Here is a 20,627-nt window from a genome sequence, read left to right on the forward strand (position 1 = left end):
TACTTATATCGTTATTCAATGCCATACCTAATTTCCCCTTTCTCATGGGAGATCCGTGCTTTTTATGTATGCACCCCCAACACATATACGTAATAGTAGCGGATACATGAAGAGTGTAATATTAAAAGGAAGAAAAGTTTGATAAACAAGCAGATATTAAGGGCCTATGAAGTACCGAGGGTTATTCGTAAATTGAAATATTCAGCGGAACCTCAGTTGCTTATCAATTAACCAAACGTGCGATGATCTGCATTTTTGAAAGTAACCCACAGCAGAAGACGGTTGAGATGATAAAACCGTTGGTAGAATGTTGATGCATTAAGAGCAGCAGCTTCCGTTGGACGGACGGCTCGCTGGCCGTTGAGCGCAACTAATCCTAACCTAACCGATCGGATATAAGGAAGAGCGTCCTTATTGAACACATATTCGACGAAAGGCCGTTGGTACTCATTTCAAATATTTCACTCCGCATTCACCTTACGACGAGAGAAATACATCACCGAGGATACGATGCTGTAAGTATTCTATTGCAGCTGCCCCTTCTTTGTTCAAAAATAACGTTTATTTGAGGTACCCTTGGCGTTCCCTTCCCCTGCAGGGCAACAGTCACTTTGTAATTGTCAGGAAACACCTCTTGTTACTCTTACAGTTAAACGGGATGCTGAAAGAGTTTCCTTTTTTTCTCGAACAATTAGCACATCGTGTTTTGCCTCGATCTATTTCTGGAATGTCAATAGTGTTCTTAATTTTTTGAATTCGAACCATACATTCGATTAGATAGATTATATTTTTCAACAATTTACTTACAAATCGCGAGCAAATTGAGATTATTTATTTTATAGAAACTTTCGAATTCAAAGGCATAGTTTATTTCAATTCTTATTTCAAAATCAGATATTTTAGTAACCCCTCAAAAATTCAGAGTCTTCATTGGGACAACTATACTTTTTCACGAATATTTACGTCTTTACAATTGCATGGTGCTTGATTGTTAAATGATGAAAATCAGCGCTTTGATTCATCCTATATTTACCATTCTGGGTTTGTGATTTGTAAGTCGCAATAGATGTATGTATAATCAGTTTTGAGGCTGACGTTAGTAACGTTGACATAATCAAATATCAGGGATAAAAATCATTATTGTGCAATGCTGGAATGACTTTTAATGAGTTGGCCTTGCAAAATATGAGTTTATTTTATTTATCATGGTTTGTTAAATTTCAGACGTTCCCAAAGGTGCGAAATAACCATTTTTACTAAACAGGCATTGTTACAATAACGTTACTAATTTTAGCCTTATATACAATTGGGCTCTTCATAAGTGGATATTGTGTACTTACAAATTTTATAGCAATATCTTTTAACCTTTTCACAAATGTTGAAACAGAAATCATTCTTTTTTCACAATAAAAGAAATATGTACTTGAAAAATCAACCTTTTTCACTTATTCTTGAAAGTATAAAATTTTCTTGCAATAATTACGTTGTCAAATAATATGAGAATACAAAATCTGGTTAAAATTTTGTCTTCCGTTGTACAGATTCCATCTTGATTCCGAAATACTACTGAAATTTTGTCATATTAAATTACTGTGTACTAAATGCATGTTAAAAATAAAGTAGGGTAAATTGTTTAAATGTTGACCTCAGGTTAATGGTAAACCACTTATGTCATTTTCTGTTGTTTTACCTACTGTTAGAATTAGACGTATACTTCCGTAACGATACAACTTGACGATTAACTAGAAATTTTTTTTACAAAATTATGCATGTTGTTTCGTTAGTTTATATGTATACTTTTAAAACGTGAGTACTTCCTTAATGACTTGGTAGGTGATAAATTTGTTGTAATAAAATACCTGTAGCCGACCAATTGTTAGTTCAATAACGGACAATCACTGGATGGTCGTCAAGTGGGCCTAGTTTTCAAAGTGGCTGACCACTAACGTATTCACCTTCATAAATCCATAGCACAACTTTTTTCGACTATTCAAACGAGAATTATCTTTACTTTAACGTTAAATGGAACATGGTAAAATTCTTAGCAAAACATCTTAAGATAACAACTATGAAAAATTAAGTCTTGTATTTAATATGCCTGTCTTCTGTCGAATATGAATTTTATAAAAATTGTATGTAAACTTCCACTGTCATTCATTTTCAATTATTTAAAAAAAATTTAACACTCGTTTCGAGCTCTATTGTAAATCCTTTTTCTTGGAGGAATAAAAAAAAAAAAAAAAAAAAAAAAGTGTTAGGTTTTCAAACAGATAATTGAAAAGCATTCTTCTTCGATTATGATTGTAATAGGTAGGGAGACCGAATAGCAAAACCTAGAGAAAACGATGGATCCTGCCACCGTGATAGCTCTCTGCAAAGAGAACATTCAACCGTTACGTCACGGAAGAAATGCTACACAATTAGGAACAGCTCTACGTGCTCAGGAAGATTCTGATGCGCAACAGATGCTGCAACAAGAGAAACAGTGAGTGATTATTAATTTTAAATCGTTATTGACAATTAATGATTATTACTGCCTGTTGTACACTGGCTACTTTGATTTTTGAACAAATGTGATATTATTGTGTTGTGTAATAAAAAATTCAAATCTGCTCAATTTTTTAAGTTAATTTCATATACTGCTTAAATTTCCTGTGTCACTAATATGTAGTAAATCTCTACAGCATGTATGAAGAGGCCATCAAAAATTACCAAGGTGAAGACCCACTGGAAAATTGGTACGAATATATTTTATGGGTAGAACAAAGCTTCCCAAGAAGCGGCCATGATTCCCATATTGGGAGGCTATTACAGCAATGTCTAGCAACTTTTGAGAAGGAAACCAAATATCATCAGGATCGTAGATTTATAAGATTGTGGATTAATTATGTGAGTTGATTACAAAAATTTCAAATTGTTTGCTATCTGTTTTAGTGTTAAGTACTCGCCAATTTTATAGTCTGCCATGTTCGAGTGCATTTGACTCCATAAATTTTTGATTTTCAAAAAGGTCTAACAATTGAGCCTGTGGCGTTGTATTTTTCAGATAAGTATGCAAAAAAATCCCCTTGAACTTTACCAACTTTTACACCACAACGGAATCGGCACTATGGTCGCAGACATGTACAGAGCGTGGGCTTTTGAGTTTGAGCAAAATGAGGACTATAAAAGAGCAGACGAAATTTATTCCATGGGAGTGGCTGCGCATGCTCAGCCGTATGAAGAACTCACTTGTGCCCAAACGTATGGATAAACAATTGATTGTTTGCCTTTCTTGATTTACTTACAGGATTCTTTTATTGTTTACTTATTTTCATCTGACGCGCAGAAATTTCCAACTTGCTGTGGCTCGCAAGATGCTTGGACATCGTGATGAACGGGGAGCTGCTGCATTAGCTGAGCAACGTCAAGCGTTCAGTTCGTTGCGAGCCATTAGGGGAGGCAAGAAAGTTGGCAGCATTAGAACTGGACAGAGAGTGCGTGATTATTTACCAGGTTCTGTGCCGCAGGTTTACAATCCCAGCGAAATATCCAGAGAAAATGCCAGGATCCACATATACCAGGTGAGTTTGTAACTTCGTTTGGCTACATTGTGTCTTTGCTTAAAGGAAAAGAATTTTTCTTTCTTCGTATTGCTATTCAAATAATTTAATTACTGCAGTTTAATATAGTTTTGTTTTATACCTTTTCATTCCCAGGATGATCTGCCCGGGACTGAGCATAAAGGTTCTAGCATTCTGGATCATGTGCCAATAGAGGAAAGCGTGCATAAAGAGAATTCTATAAAACCTGGACCCTGGAGCAGTGCATCTAAGAGAGGTCCATTGATACCTTCGACAATTAAAACATCTTTTAAGGGTAACAAAATTCACAGTGCTCTTTTGATTTATTTTTCTCCTTTATGATTGCCATGAAAAACTTGGCGATGTATTTCGCTTTTTAGTTGGTTTTTCGGTTTTGCAACACAGTTCTCAATTTTGCATTATATTTTTTCTGATTTCAGTTCACGAGGATCATCCAAGTGAAAACGATATGGATAAATTGCGACTATTTCCGAATCATACGCCGTTCTTTGATGGAAGCAAGTACCATGAACATTTACAAGTACCTGTTTTTGTACCAGACCCGCCAAGTTCGGACATTATGCGCAAGGTGCATTACCCCAAAGACCTAGTGTACGCAGACAACGTGGATTTAAGTATGGAAGAAATTAGGGCGCAGAAATACATGAAGAGGTAAGTTTTACAGGCTTCACCCTGTACTGGGCAGTTAAGTTTAATTGGATTTTGTTCGTAGAGCGAAGCAGAGCTTAGAAAAGAGTAATCCAAAAGGAGAGTGTGAAATAGGCAATCAGAGATATGAAATGGAGCAAAATAATCATCGGGACAGCGATGAAAATAGGCAACGATTGTCGGAAGAATTGTCAAGGTTAGAGAGACAGAGGCAAGAAGCGGAGCAGCGTGAACTGGAGCAGCAACGACATATCCAGCGGCAAAGGAGGGAGGCTGAACAAAGAGCACTGGAGAGACAGAGAGAACTGGAGAGACAAAGGTTTGAGGCAGAGCAGCGGGAACTAGAGAGACGGCGGCTGGAGGCGGAGAGAATAGAAGCTGAAAGAATAGAAGCTGAGAGAATCGAAGCGGAGAGAATGGAAGCCGAATTAAATAGGCAACAGAAAATTCACAGCTCACGCTATATGACTCAGCATCATAGGTCTGCAGGGCAAAATAACCCCGTCGAACATTTGCTGGGGCAAAGTATAACTGTAAATACAAAAGAGGCGATGTCCGTTGTGCAGGACCTCTGGAATTCACCTGATCAAAATGCCAGTCCTGTTTCTATGCCTGGAAACGGAATAAATCATGGTTTAGTAGAACCGAGAAGTAAACTTGTGTTCGACATACATATGGACAGCTCCATGACTCAACATGCGATTACTGGGAACAAACACCATCAACAGTACAATTTGCAACCGTACAGTGACCAAGAAAATCATCAACACTACCCACCTACTTACACGAGTCCTGAACACCAATCACCTTACGGGAATCACGCTTATCATAATGCCTACCATTACCAAATGCAGGTAAAGTAATACAACTAAATATGTCGTTGCTACATCTGTAAACCATTACGTTGAGTTTTTTTGCTGCTAGGTAATTGCGGAATTTTAGCTTATACACTCTTTTTAAAAATTGTTTTCAGCCGCATCATCAACCACACGTTCAGCATCAGCCACATATTCAACCACCACCACACATGCAGCAACATGTTCAACCCCAGCAACATCATCAACAGCAACAACCTCAGCACCATCATCATCAACAGCACCATCAACAACACAGTATTTCTACGCAACAGCAACAGCAACAACAGCAACATCATCCCTCAACTCACATGCAACATCAGCAACACCAGCAACACCAGCAACATCATCACATTTATGGAAATATATCTGCGAACAGTAGCATTGGTTATCAATCGTATCATAGCGCAATAGGGTCACCACCGACACATGCCAATGGAGTTCAGCCTCAGAAACAGGTTCAATTTACACCTTACATAGATCCCGACTTGGAATCTAGTAAGCCATATAAAATGCCGTCTGAATTGCCTTATATTAAATCACCGGGAATGAATCGAAGAGATCTCAAGTACTTAGAAGGGGCTGAGGACAAAGAGAATGCAATTTCCGTCGACTACAACGGTCCCTTGGAGGATGAGGCTGGCCCCAAACAATCTGAGCAGGACAATTTATACATCGACGAAAGCCTTGGTATCACTCCTTTGGCCAGTGAAAATGAAACTTGCTTTACACAGGCGTTCAACAACCATTTGACAGCTTCGACGCCAATCACCAACCATTTTAGGCAATCGTACAGAGGCAAGGAAACGCAACAGTTCCAGGAACATGATATACCTTCTCAAGGGTACGTTGTTCAGTATGATCAATGTCATTATTGTAACGATGAGTTATTTTTACTCGATTAACGAAGAAGGTTAATCACTCTTCTAGATATACAAAATTTCATTTTCTATTTTCACCAGTCTGTCATTTTGGTTACTAACGATCAGTCATTCTTCTTTTTACACACAGACCAACTGAAACACGAAGCTGCGAAGGCGAAGAAAATAAATTGAGCGTCATAATGGAATCTACTCGAGAGTATGTCTCAAGTTCCTCTGGAAGCAGTGGCGCTCAGACGAGAACTCCTGGGCTAGGGTTTACTTTAACAAGGGAAGATTTATTACCTATAAAAGAGCAGTCAACAAATCAAGGTGCGTACTGGAATTCGAGAAACAACTTATTTCTCTATAATTTGAAATTCTTTAATTTTAGTACATGAGATGATTGAAATTCTTTTTGTTGAATGATAGACATGGAATCGACAGAATACTTGCTTGCGGCGAATCAAACGTATGAGCAAAAAATGAGAGCTCAAATTCAAGCCGTTCATGCCCAGAGTCCGCGAACTGTACAGCGTAACGTGGATCAGATAACATCCGAGATAAAAAACAGTTGCGATCTTCGTAAGGCGATTACTTTTAAGCCTGAAAATGATGATTCTATGGAGTTTGAAGAACATGAACCTATGGAGGAGGTTGAGGAGGAAACATTCGAACTTCCTACTGGGGATATTAACCCATTCGACAAAGGCTTGATAACCGGCTTGTTGAGGAAAATCAAATTCCCACAGCCACATCATGCAGTTGGATATACCAAATTGGATTCGAATATAAATAAATTTGTGCCTTCTACTATGGTGACGTTTGGTGAGTCTGTTCATTCATAATTCGAATACTAAATTCCTAGTGGACTGATATTTAATACATCATTTTAGATAATTTTGTGAGAAATCCGATCTTTAGTTGACTTAGTTTGTAAGTTCTAAATGTTAATGAATGATAAATCTGGAAGCTCTTGTTCAAACATGTGACAGTTAATAACCACTTTCATATGCGTAAAAAGTATGACGTGCATATTTATTTATTTATTCATTTCATACATTCTATAGGTACGGAAGCGTACGATTTAGAAAAGTGCCTTGGAAAAGGAACCTATGGAACAGTGTATAAAGGTATAAACCTTCAAACTGGTCAGGCAGTTGCTTTGAAAACGCAAAAACCTGCCTGGGTGTGGGAGTATTATATTGCAAGAGAAATAAAGGCTCGCTTAACGAATCCTCACATGGTAAGTAAAGTACGAAGGATAAATAATACCGAAATATTTTGAAACAAGTTTCATGTGCATTTATTGTGCTTCAGCTTCGCGGATTTATGGACATAACGACAGCTTACGTTGCAAATAACGCAAGCACTCTCGTTTCCGAATTTTCAAAATATGGGACTCTCCTCGCTGTGGCGAATCAGGTGAAATTAGCTACTGGCAAACAACTGGGAGAGCCGTTGGCAATATTCTTTACAATTGAAATGCTGCAAATCGTCGAGTATTTGCACAAATGTCAAATCATACATGGAGATATAAAACCGGACAATTTTCTACTTATGCATCTGTGAGTATATCCTCTCATTCCTGTCGCCTTTTTACATCAAAGTAAAACATGTTTCTTTCAACTTTCCACGTTTTGTTTCTGCAGACCTTCGGATGACGTTAGACCGACTATACAGCTAATAGATTTTGGCTGTAGTATTGATATGAGTCTGTTTCCCGAATCGACAAAATTTACTCACGTTATTAAAACTGAAGATTTCACATGCATCGAAATGCAAACTGGAAAACCGTGGACTTATCAAACCGATCTATATTGTTTAGCCGCCTCAAGTCACTGCCTACTTTTCGGCAACTATATGCGCGTATCAAATAATAATGGCCGATGGTTCATCAACTCGAAAATACCAAGGTAAATAACTGATAATTATGGAAGTATCGTTCTTGAAAGGTCGACATTTTTTTTCTTCTCACTCTTAATGAATAGCTGATGGTTTTGAATGGGTATTTCTTACCTTGACTTTGAACTGAATTTATGATCAACGTCACATTGTCCATTATTTTCAGGTACGTCAAAAAGGCTGCATGGGAAAGATACTTCACTGAATTATTGAACATCGAATCTTGCGACAAGATGCCTGACCTCACTGCGCTACGCAATGTACTTGAAGAAATTTTGTCACAAGTATCTGACCTGCGAACACATTTAAGATCCTTCTCGAACACCCTGAACAAACGATAACGCTTATTAAATCGAATCCATTGATCATTATGTCCCCAACTTCCCACCCCCTAGTAAAAGAATTCATTACTATTATTATAATTATAAAATTTGAAATTAATATTGTGATATTTATTATTCCATTATTATAATATTGTATATCTATACATAGTAGGGAAGGAATGGAGTTACTTGTTTGTCTTCTCTCTCTTTCTCTCTCTCTCTCTTTCCATCTCTTTTATCTCTTAGTTTTTCTTTGATTTTTCGTAACGTAATTTTATCCGTTTCATTCAAAAACCAATTTGTATCTATCAAATTGTCAACAATCGATTTAGATGAAACACAAACCAGGGTACTTGTTTGGTTTCTTTTTCCTCTTTAAACTTGGAATACCATTTAACAACGTGGAGCTATAGTAGTAGTATCTAATTTATTACAATTCGAATCAACAAGTATATGAAAGTTTTTATTAGGCCAGATTTGCACTAGTTTCTTGTTCTATTTTTAGCAGCAATTGTTATCGTTTCGTTTTCTCCACCGTTTTCCTTCTTCTAGTGTTTTACTTTGATCCCTGCAATAGCGACTCAGAAAGTCTTAATAATATAGATATTAATTGTAAAAGAATGATTGATCTGTTTTAAATCAACGATTTTGAACAAATGCCACAATAACAGTATGTAATAATAGCTATTATAATATTCAGATAATAGGTAAGATTTTTTGTTCAAACAATAATTTTTACCTTGAAATTATAATGTGCTATTTGTTAGGTAATGTCCGAAATGAGAAAGAAATAATAATTTAACTGTGCCTCCTGGTATTGAAGAACAGGACTGAATGAGTGATTCGTAGATAGAATTTTGAAAGACAGAAAGAAAAACATGGTCAATTTATTCTACACGCCATTGAATTCTGCAAGATACCTTTTTTTTCATCTATCCACTTTTCACAGGCCTGTAACACACATGCAGCTGTACCATCTACACAATAACTTAATCTGACCGGACAAAGTTACCAAGGCTTCTGTTCGCTCGGTGAATGCACTATTAGATAATTTTATGATTGAATACGTACCTACAGTATAGAAATATACATTACATTAGGCTCAGAGACCTTTAAATCATAGTAATAATAATAATAATAATAATAACAATAACGATACTATACACAATTTAAACATCATAGTATTTTAGTATAATAGCTAATCACTATCGACGGAGCACCAAGTGCCCAGGGACTTTGAAAAGCTAAGAAAACATGCCTTACCTTACATTGACGGTGCAGCATCGCAGTATGATATTTAACTTTGTAATTACAGTACGCTCTTCGACATAGTGTTATTAAAGATTAGAATAAGAAGACGGTAAAGAACGGTTAAGTTATTTATTTCATGTACGATTGTGTCAAGAATTACCTTTTATTTATGTGTCATAGGAATTGGACAGACAGTCTTTCAATTTATATGGTAATTGTGAATACAAAATATACGTATATGTACAGTCGATCGGTAGAGTTAATTTTTCAGTAAGTCTGCCTGTCCACTTCAAAAGATATTTTTATTCGATTATTTTTTTAACTTACTTGAATAATACTTGTTTTTCACAAATTGCGGTAGAGCTGTAAAGAGCATTCTTCATAAACACATTTACTAATCAACAAGCTAAGTTGCAGCACCGTCTCCTGATAGTAAGGATACCAACTTGACATACTATGTCTAATACTGTCCAAAAAATATTGCGCTATCGATTATATTATTGTACGTATGTAATATCAAATTGTGAACTCTTATAAAATAAATAGATATTTAAAAACTGACGCGATTTACAATGAAATGATTACATCTTATGGACAGAATTTTACGGCATGTAGTGATCAAGTCATCTGAATTAAATGCATTAAAACTTCATGTGTGAACTCGGCATCTCTTTATATCTTCCGCTTGCCTGTACCTTAAAATCCATTTTCTGAAGTAAAGTGGAAGAGTTTGAGCCTTCGATTGTAACGGTAAAAGTCAACATATCATATAATCAGATTAAAATATATTTCCGCATGTAGAAGTAACATTTAAAATTAAATACGATTATTTTGATGATATTGTACATGTAGATGTGTATATACATTTTTTAGCTGGCTCAACAACGTAAATATTAAAGTATAAAATTTCACTGTGCATAGGTACGGTTAGATCTATAATTAGTTCGTAATTTAAAAAAACATCATACCTGGTCTTTAATCATATATTGATTGAAGCAAAGCTGGCACGTTTTTGAGAATACTAATTCACACGATTTATGTTCGGAGAGATTCAGTCTTATTCACAGTGTGACCTCAAAAATAGGTCAAATTTGATTTGTTAATTGAATATTCATATTGAGGAATTTCATTCGTCATTCATTCTTCAGTATTTAGGTTTTCCCATAAAATTTTCGATTTAAGAGAAATAGAAGCAAATTGACATTGATCTTTGCCTTTCCAAACATATCCATTATAGGAGCACCTTCGAATTGTAACTGAAGTAATTTCTGGATATCTACATCAACCTTTTCCATTTCAACTCCCATGAATTTACCTCGAACAGTGAAAATTCCACTGTGTTCCGTTGGACTTATCTCGAATATTACATTCTTGAACTGCGAATGCGGAAGTCCGTCCACTTCTAGCAGTACTCCTTTCTCCTGAAGCTTAGCTGCCGAGTATTTCAACGTCATTTTGGACTTCAACTTACCGTGATTATTCTTCTGAATCGTCTTGTAGGCATGCAAAGACCTGTCAAATATTACATTTAGCATCAGCATAACAGTTGCAAAAATTTGATACACATCTTCTCAAGTTTTCATTATTTGAAACAATACTGTAGTTAACTACATTACCCTTTACCAGTGTTGAGGTTCTCCAAACATCGATGTATGTACTCGTTGTAAAATTGTACCTGTTCTTCGTAATACTTAGTTTTCTGGTCAAGACTTTGTTTTGTCGCTCTGAGTGTTTGTAGTTCTGTTCTTCTGAGAATCCTGTACTTGCTTTTATGGCAAAGATCTTTTGCCACTGCGCTTATTATGTTCTGATAACCATCTGCCCTCGATACCCACCCTCCAAGTTCTAATTTACTGAGATAAGCACGCAGCTGAGCTTTACAATCGTTTAAAGATGAACTGCAAACGAAACATTAATGAAACCGTTTGACTTAATCTCGGCAATTCTTTTGCAGCCAAATTTTTTTTTCTAATGATTCATGCTGATTTTTTTTAAATTTCACACCTTGTACGGACAGTTTTTACCGAGGTCGGGAAGCACGACTTCTTGTCATAACGCTTCTCTTCAATCGGTGTTGTATTGTTCGCCAAAGCATCCACTAATGAGTCTCCTTTCAAGAACGGCAACACTGACACCAGCAGCTCTTTTGTTATAATAAAAAGTTTGTTCAGACTCGAATCGTCGCTATCAGGTACCTCAAACTTATTTGTCAACACTAAGCAGACCTCTGTCTTCCCAAGACGAACCATGTTAGACTCGCAAATAGGATCGGCTGGAAAATATGGTGCCAATAACATCAAGTCGCTAGGATCAAGAGTACTTTTCTTGGAAAATGAGACTAGATGCATGCTACTCACTTAATCCCATTAATGAAGCTACCGTCGGTGTTTGTCCCAGGTCATCTAACAGCTCGTGGAGAGGATCTAGAGGGTCGGGAGCGATTTGATCCTGATATTCAACAACGAGGCTGTGAGTGTCGCAAATTTCCTTGAAAAAAAAGGAATGAAATCAAATTTATTCCAATAGCAAGTTTGACTATGGATATTTTATCAATTTTTATTACTTGGAGAGATATGTAAATGTCAGGTTTATGTATTAGAGTTGCTTCCGTGAACTCGTGTATACGGAAATGCTCTTCCAGCTCATCAATTTGGCAGCAATAACGGAAAAATTTTTTAAACTTCTCATGACACTCAATTATGAATGGATTCAGGCACACCAGATGCATGGCTTCTTCGCCAAACTAGAGTTGAAAAGAAGAAGAAGCCAAAAAGCAACAGATTAAGTATTAATAAAAGGCAAAGTTTAAAGACTTAACAAACATAGTATTAATGTTCAGTTACCCCTTTTTTAGATGCGGCAAATTGGAGGATCTTGGCTATGCTAGCCAAATTTCGTCTTTGGTCGTTAGAAAGTGATCTATCTACAGGGAGAGTTATGATGTCAAATGCATCGGGTGCGACAATAGCTGCATTGATAAAATGATAGTAAACCAAGTTTCCGACAACTTTCAGGACATCTTTTTCAGCAGCATTTGGAAACTTCTCAGTCAAAGTGTCATTGAGCACTTTGGCCATGTAAAGCATACCAAATGGAATTAATTTGCGAGACTCTGTAATTCTCGTCAGAAACTCCATAACTGTACTCTTCAAAAGCGTTATGCCGTTGTTGAGTCTGTGTCGCACTTGTTCATAGCTCAATGCCTGTTGTTGAGTCACCGTGTATGGAAGATTTCTGCAGAAGGATATAAAAACATGAGTCAATGAACTTCTCATAAGTATTCATCAGCTAGACAGCTCTTGAAATTTTAAGAAATGATAATTTCATCGAAGACAATTTATCCTTCCTTACAATGTTTGCCCTGTTTCCATTTCTAACTGATTCCTCCAGCACTTATATATATCGACTGGGTTCGTTTCAATATTTATGTTTTTATCGGCAAGTATTTTCTCTATGATTGGGCCCACTATTTGGCGCAAAGGATTTTTCCCACTCAATTGGCGAGCGTAAGTGACTACCATTTTTAATACCAATGGATCTCCAGTCACTACTTCTGAAGGTTTTTGAAATTTAGATCTGAAAGTATCACATTTTTATAAACACTGTTCATATAGAGCACGTTTTTTTCGATAAAACTCGAAAAATTTAATTCCATATGAGACTGATATCGAAATTTGCTGACCGAATTTCCTCTTGAAGAGCGCTGCGGAATAGTTTTAGCAGTAAGTACTCTTCCCTCATATTTGAGCCGAAATTGAATAGTGTCAGGATAACATTTTGCAAAAACTTGTTGGTCTTGCTCTGCGGCAAGAGGAATAAAAGTTTTGATAAGTACGTAGGATTAGTTTGCAGGGCATAAAAGAGGTGCTGGTATCCTTCCAGCATCTTACGGCCTTCTTTCGTCAGAGACTTTAGTCCTTTGTGCGAAGACCCTTCGTTAAATGAATTCTTTCTAGTTCGATTTGTTATCTTATCTTTTGCAAGCGTTTCCAGGTGTTTTCCGTGTACCACTACATCCTACAATTTTAACATTTCCTTCATTCAAGTATTCATGGAAATAGTTGCAGATTCGTTCGATTTAAAAGCAAAATTCGATCATGAACTTACCTGCAGAGTTATTCTGTTCTGTATGAGGAGTCCGATTTTTATGTCCATGTCATTCAACTGTTGTAAGAGGTTCTGATTATGTCTTATTGTTTGAACTACTTCTGTTCTGAGTTGCTGAAAATAAATTGATCATTCCTAATTTCATCATTTCTGATATTTTGTTTCAACTATCTACCTCATTCATGAAGTCATTCTGGTATTTTAAAATCGTTTTGCCGTAATTGTAATTGCAATTTCAATTCATGAATGAAAATTTTTTCTTTTGGCAATACCTGTAATTGGAGATCCTCATCGTAGTCTTCAGCGTTAAAGTCTAAAATTGGCAGGAAATTTCTTACACTTGAAAATGGCGGTTTGTCAAGATGGAGAAGAGAGTGCAAAGCTCTCCTTGCCGCTCTTCCACGCCATAAGGCCTGAATTTTAATCACCTTGTCTTCCTACAAAACAAATTACAATAGGTAAATTACAAGCAAGATCTAGTATGAAACTAAAGTACACAGAAACTTGCCTCTTTTTTGTATTGATCGTAAACATTTTGATGGTTTTGCTGGGAATTATTTTCTTCGTTGGCATTCTTTGTCGAGATAGTAGCGGAGTACTTTCGCTGTAAAATTCGCCGCCACCATCTCTGAATACTGATGATTTTGTTAATGTTATTATGAAATTCGGCGAAGCGATCGGATATTTTTTTACGTAATAAATATCCTCTAATCGTTGATTGCAACTTAACAATTGCTTTCTCGTTAATTCTGCTTAAGTTTGTTTTCAGCTCCTCGATCTCCACTTTGTTTATAACATGCTGAAATCACACAAAAGTTGTCAACTACGATTTTTGTGGTCAACATCAATCTCATTCTAAAGCTGATTTTCACCTCAATATCGGTGTTGCTGATGTAATACGTTTCCGAAGCATTACTTGGTTTGTCCCAGGTATAGCTGCACTTATTCATATCGAGGTACGCTTCATTTCCTGTATTTGTCACGTAACGAATGTACGGGCCAGAGAAATTTTGTAACTGTAATGAATAATCATTTAATATTTCTTGCTATAAAACTGACAATATTAAAATTATTCCATAGTCTTAAATGATAACTTACCTTATGCTGTTTCAGTTTGTGCAAGAATTTGTGATAGTCTTCCTTATATTTTGGAATTATTTTTAGATCGGTTGATCGCAGAGAGTCATAGGTCAGTTCAGCGTCATTTTGATGGACGGCGATGTTGACTTGAGTTAAAAATGTGCAAGCTGAAAACCGAGATTAATTAATACATTTTTTATCCGCCACTTTTGTGCATTCACTTGAACCCCTCAATCATTACTTGATTAATAAAAGATATGTTTACCAGCTTGCACTTCCTCCACTTCGTCAACAACAATTTGAGCAACATTATTAACATCCTCGAGCCACAATTCGGACCCATCAGGATGATTTTCCTCCAAAGATTTTTTGAACAAATTCAAATACAAAGAGGCATCAGCTGGAGATATCTGCTCTTTCAATTTGAGGAGTGGGTTTCGAAGTGCATTGATAACACCAGCTCTACTATTGTCTATAACTGCACCGTTCAACTCATTCAGTACCAGGATAACTGTCAATAAAGAACAGTAATTAGCAAAAATTACGTGAATTACAGAGCTCGAGAACTTGGAAGACACTCAATATCGATTGCATAGCTATATTATACCTTCATTGTCTTCCTGGCATTGCTGATTTACAATATCTACACATTCCTGGATATCCAAATACGTCAAAAGAGGATTTTCGCTCACAAATACCGCTTGCTTCTGAAGACGAGCTGCTGCTAATGCTCTGTGATACTTCACCTTATTCTCTATATCGAGTTGCTACATAAATCATCACCATTAAATATGACATTGTTTACCTATACATCTCAAAAGCTTTACACCTTTGAAAATCGACAATTTTGAGATATTAGATCTAAGAAAATTTGGAAGCTCTACATTAGAATCGATTCTGAAAATCATTCTGATTTCTACAAATTATAACCCACTTGAGCTTTCAATATTAAATATGCAAATTTGATTTAAAACTCATCATACAGATACTTGCCATAATGTGCGTTTCAGGGTGGGTCAGTGCTTGGTATGTTAATTCAGGGCTCCCAGTGTCGACTGCTTTGCTGATGGCCGCAATTGAAGATAAAACTTTGATGCTAACGATAATATCACTGTACGTGAGATCTTTCTGTAATACAAGTTATACTCATTTATTGATAAATTTATTTCTAATCAAATACAGACGATTTTTCCTTCGGTATTTAATATCCAAGTATGAGTTACCTCAGACTCAATTCGGTCGATCTTCATCTCCTCGTAATATAAAGGGGCGGCGAATTCATCGACATAGTATGCTAAACCCAAATTTGGATTCATCAGTGAGTTTAGCAGATCTCTTTGATCACCATTTTGCAACGTGTGATTGAGTAACTGAACTGCTTCTGTACCTACGATATTTTGAATAGTTGAAAATGTCAGTAAATGTTCATAGATATCTACAGAAATGGAGGAAATTGAAAAAATTTCAATCAGTCTAACCAAAAAAGACTGTAGATTCTGTTGGAATCATAATTTTGAAACATTCTGGTGGTAAAAAAACAAAGCAACTAATTGAACTTTTTCTCCCTTCACAAGTTCGATGTAAAACTAATTATTATTTTTGAAAATTATGGAGAAGCCTACAAAATTTATAAGGCAGCAACGCACTTTATACCGTTGGCAATAATCTGTTGTCTCTAAATTTGACAAATACTTGTTACCAATACATAACGAGTGGAGTAGAATTGGTTCTGTGAGATACTAACGTCGTTGAGAAATATCTGCTATTCCGTTAGCAATGTCGACAGACCGTTGAACTAAATCTTTGCAGCGTTGATGCTCAGCAGCTTCGTTCTTCCATTCTGGAGTTTCTATTAACTGCAGCAATTCCTTTGCATACATTTCAGCATTTTCGTTTACAATGTTCTGTAACAAAAATGACAAGTTTCCTGATTAAAAATGCAGTGCATTGTCAAAGCAGATTCCAGACCAGCTATTGATATACGAAAAAAAGAAACTGACCTTCAATTGAAGTGCTCTCACACTCAAAGCACTAATCAAAGTTTCACTGATTCCTTGGTGAACAGAATCCACGACATCTTCTAGAGCGCACTGAACTGTGTATAATATACAACGTTCATATTAATTTTCTTTTCAAAATCTTTGTGCCTGTAGACTAATAATCTTAATGAAAAAATTACTGGAATTGTGTGAATGTACTTTTTACGCATCGGAAGAGATACAGACGTCGAAGAGTAAAGTATCAACATATGTATAATAAAATCACGATCGTTCTAGGAAAAAAGTGGTCAAATAAGTTACCTAAAATCTTTTCTCTATCTCTTACCATTTACCGCATTGATGTGTCCTTGGATTTCAGCCTGGGTTAACAGTTCGTCGTAAGCATCAGGAACATAGCTATCATTCAGAGACTGTAAATACAAAAAGTGAAAATGAACAATTGAGATTTTGACTATTTTACAAAAAATATCAGAAGGGCACGAGATGGGAAAGTAGAAAAAATCCCTTATTTCCCTTATTTGACTAAACATTTATATTTCTGACCCTATTCAGTGCAGCTTGTGTCTTCAATTCCTTAGCTTTAGATAAACCATCGCAGTATTGACGAATATTACGAGAATCAATATTTTTCAATCTCGCAGCAGGGTTTTGGAGGGTTCCTAACATCACGTTTTCCATCTAACAAACAGATACGTCACAATGAATAACATGATAAACTATTAAAGGTAACAGGTACGAATGATGCCTATTTTAACATAATGATATATTTTTATTACTTGCCTCCCCATCAAGGGCTTGGTTTATGGCAATGACAGCCGCGTGCAAAGCAGCTGTATCCCCTGCCATTTCGTTAGTTAATAGTCCACCGATTTTTTGGAACGCTGGCATTGGGAGTCCATATTTTTTTAATTCTTTGCTCGTAGCGTTTATCTCTTCATCTAAACAATCAAGTTGTAATTAGCAAGTTAAAAACATCATTAGGTGGAAAATAAATAATTGTGAGTGACATTATTGAACATCAAATAATCTTTTCTGTTTATGATATTGTTCAGACTTTGAATGAATAGTTATTCTTGGATTATCTGGATCTTGATTTGGCAGTGATCATTCTTGGAATAATTCAGTTAACTTGAAGGAGTTGTGGCATTTTTAATCATACCAGTGAAATTCACTTTTCCATACAAGTCTTGAATCTGTGGAGCCATCCCCATTTTGAATAAATGTGTACTGAGCGCATGGATGCAGTAGATAACTCTGGGCATATTCTTTTTGTCGTATATATCTGTAGTTTCTGGTTGAAAAGTCTGCGGTGAAAAAGTATATTGGGTAATTGAAAAAATTTGAATAATGAATATTAATATACGAATTACATTGAAAATTGTCAATACAACTGTTTAAATTTACGTTGATAAATTTATGTCGAAATTTTTTCTCAATTTAATTCTTTGTTAAATATGATATTTGATGATCTCATGAAATTGTGTGTAGAAATGATAAGCTGGTTGTAACATATTTAAATTCTGTGCAAACATTTTTTACTTTGCATAATCCTTTGCTAATATATTCCAGCATACGCCGTCTTTCAAATATCCACTCAAAATTAGTCAATTGAGTAAGTATTCAAATAGTTATTTGAAAAATCATGAAAAATCTTCATTTTAGTTTAATTCAATATCTCTGAATGATTTCCATACCAAAGGTAGTTGCATGCTCTTTAAGCATTTTATAAAATGATTGATATTGTCTGTGTGGCGAAACTGGAGGCCAGCAACAGCGTATCGTTTCTGTTCTGGATCATATATTTTGTTATAAGGCAAAACATCCGGTGCGATAAAATGGGACAGCTTTGCCAAGTAAACTCCATTCCGCAAATTTTCCTCAAGGTCAATAGTTGCTGGTAGTTTCTCCCTCAGACATGCCTCCAGCCACCTGTGCAGGATTGGATAAGACAAATGAGTAAGCGCATAAATAATCGAGTAAGCGTAAAGTCATAGCCTTTATACTTTTTCGCCTCTTCTAAATGACAAAGGTATTCATATGCGACAGTTTTGTGCCGTTGTTCGTCCATTTCCTCAGCCGATTTCCTGGCCTCATCAGTTGCTGTGATAAAACAAAGGAAGAAAATCAGACAGCCTGCTACAGTTCAGGAAAACAATCTGGAGAAGAGGCATGGATGCAATAACGTTAAAGGAGTGCTGTAGTCGATTTCGACAGTGTCGTATATATTTTCAAATATCGAAACTTATGCACTACGAACGCAAAAAGGGGTTAAACAGCCCCATTTTATACACAATTCTGAAAGAAAATATTCCGATACATTTTCATTTGCCGCAGAAATAAATACATGGTACAGTGTAAATTTGTAGAATTCATGCCATTTCTTCATTTCTGCGTCAAATAAAAATGTGTTGAAGTGTTTCTGTTCAGAATTGCGCATAAAATGGGACTGTCAAGCTCTTTTTCGCGTTTGAGATACGTGAAAAAGATGACATGAAAGAAAATACTTCAAGTATAAATAAGTATGAGTAATCCGTGTGATGGATATTGCCATAAATTAACTTTTGCAAGAAACGATGGAGTGCAAAATGACCACGAGCCATTTAAACGATCGTTGAATCTGACAGAGTTTGGTTAATTCAACGACGTGTGGTTATTCAAGTACACTGAAAGAATAAAAACTTGCCATTTTGAGGGATAATTGTCATCGGAGCAACGTCCCTCATGTTGTAAATTTGCTTTCGATGATCCAGGCGTTTCGTTTTAATTAAGTATTGATAACAGTGATGCTCGTGTTATTACGGCCAGACAGTACGTTACATTATTTCACATTCAAACTCCACAATGGCTAGAAGGGGGGGGATGTACGCGAGACAACAGGTGTTTTTTCGTTGCCGGCTCTCCTGCGATTGGCTGAAACATCACCGACTGCCTGCACCAGAGCCAATCACCTTTCAGTTCGCAGTTACATCGGCCAATCGAAAGGTTGAGGTGCTGCCATTTTCCAACGAATCGAGAGGTCGCTCTTTTGTTTCGGTGTTTAATTCTGTACATTCGGTACTTCGGATCGGATAGAGTTGAATTCAGATTAGATCATTTCGAAGGGATAACGATCGTGAATGAATTACATTCTTTCGTCAATAATATCTTGTAAGTGTGAATTCTGTTTGCCAACAGACATACGAAGGATAATTAGTGTGACGAGTGAGTGCGGTGAGTGTCAAACTGATTCTGCTCACCTCAAGGTGCACGCAAGACAGGTCGGTTCAAATTTTCTGTACTTCGTAAAGTTAGTGTCGGTATCTCAACTCGACTCTAAATCGTGAGTGATAATTGTATTGTCGTGTTATGATATTGAGGACATCCGTGTGACGATTCTTCGCTGCGATCGAAATAATTGTGAGTAATGTTTCGTTCATTTATCGACGTACTCTAAATTAAGCAGTAAGAGGGATTGTGCAGTGCTTGGCTCGCAGTGAAATGGTTATAACAGACGTTCATTGAAGCTTTATTTAACGCCACAGAGTCATTAATTTCTTTCAGTTTATTCTTGTCGCATGTCGATTATAGATATCAATACCGAAGTAGACTCTGAAATCGTTGTCAAACGATAGTATTTAAAATGTCTAAAGTATTTTAGTTCGTCTCTACAGTCCAATATAAAAATAAGAAAAAAAACCTGTGAGTTCGTGATTCAATTTCATAACGTCAAAGATTTTTGGCGGCGGGACCAGCTTACGACGTAACGATCATAAACAATTGACAAATTAACGCGCCACCATCTTTTCGATCGTGTCGGATAGTTTTGGCGGGATGAACTGCGACATGGACGTAACGATAAACAATTGACAAATGATCGCGCCTCCATTTTGTAAACAATCGACCGATGGCAATAGAATTTTCTCGTAACTGCGAGTGATTGTATGTGAAATTTGAATCATTGATACATCGTTTTTGGAGTGAAACATGTGCAAATATATGGTAGAAGATACGCGCGGCAAGTGAATCTGATCAAAGC

The 20,627-nt window shown here is 36.3% G+C and overlaps 2 protein-coding genes across 3 annotated transcripts; one reads left to right on the forward strand and one right to left on the reverse strand.

The window, feature by feature from the left end:
* The first annotated feature begins 62 nt into the window (after positions 1–62).
* Positions 63–9,422, forward strand: LOC124410918. Of its 2 annotated transcripts, none has more exons than XM_046889648.1 (15): positions 63–519; positions 2,315–2,485; positions 2,685–2,889; positions 3,047–3,243; positions 3,329–3,563; positions 3,699–3,858; positions 4,004–4,235; positions 4,297–5,086; positions 5,206–5,930; positions 6,098–6,279; positions 6,379–6,774; positions 7,017–7,192; positions 7,267–7,514; positions 7,599–7,862; positions 8,018–9,422. In XM_046889648.1, the coding sequence occupies exons 2-15, from the start codon at positions 2,346–2,348 to the stop codon at positions 8,190–8,192; spliced, it is 4,125 nt and encodes a 1,374-aa protein (XP_046745604.1). In that variant the 5' UTR covers positions 63–519; positions 2,315–2,345; the 3' UTR covers positions 8,193–9,422. The 2 variants fall into 2 exon arrangements, with proteins under 2 accessions (XP_046745604.1, XP_046745603.1); XM_046889647.1 differs by having other exon boundaries at positions 63–515; positions 2,311–2,485.
* A 742-nt stretch (positions 9,423–10,164) lies between these two features.
* Positions 10,165–19,433, reverse strand: LOC124410919 (ras GTPase-activating-like protein IQGAP1). Its single transcript, XM_046889649.1, has 26 exons — positions 19,296–19,433; positions 18,616–18,712; positions 18,307–18,541; positions 17,772–17,916; positions 17,393–17,550; positions 17,156–17,290; positions 16,938–17,022; positions 16,613–16,707; positions 16,357–16,516; positions 15,836–15,999; positions 15,606–15,740; positions 15,220–15,379; positions 14,878–15,123; positions 14,631–14,779; positions 14,405–14,548; positions 14,041–14,331; positions 13,805–13,969; positions 13,533–13,646; positions 13,108–13,442; positions 12,777–13,001; positions 12,269–12,659; positions 11,989–12,168; positions 11,783–11,912; positions 11,430–11,697; positions 11,042–11,323; positions 10,165–10,937 (listed from the first exon to the last, which is right to left on the reverse strand). The coding sequence occupies exons 1-26, from the start codon at positions 19,333–19,335 to the stop codon at positions 10,577–10,579; spliced, it is 4,890 nt and encodes a 1,629-aa protein (XP_046745605.1). The 5' UTR covers positions 19,336–19,433; the 3' UTR covers positions 10,165–10,576.
* Between the last annotated feature and the right edge of the window lie 1,194 nt (positions 19,434–20,627).

Source organism: Diprion similis, chromosome 10, assembly GCF_021155765.1.
Source record: "Diprion similis isolate iyDipSimi1 chromosome 10, iyDipSimi1.1, whole genome shotgun sequence".
Lineage (NCBI taxonomy): Eukaryota > Metazoa > Arthropoda > Insecta > Hymenoptera > Diprionidae > Diprion > Diprion similis.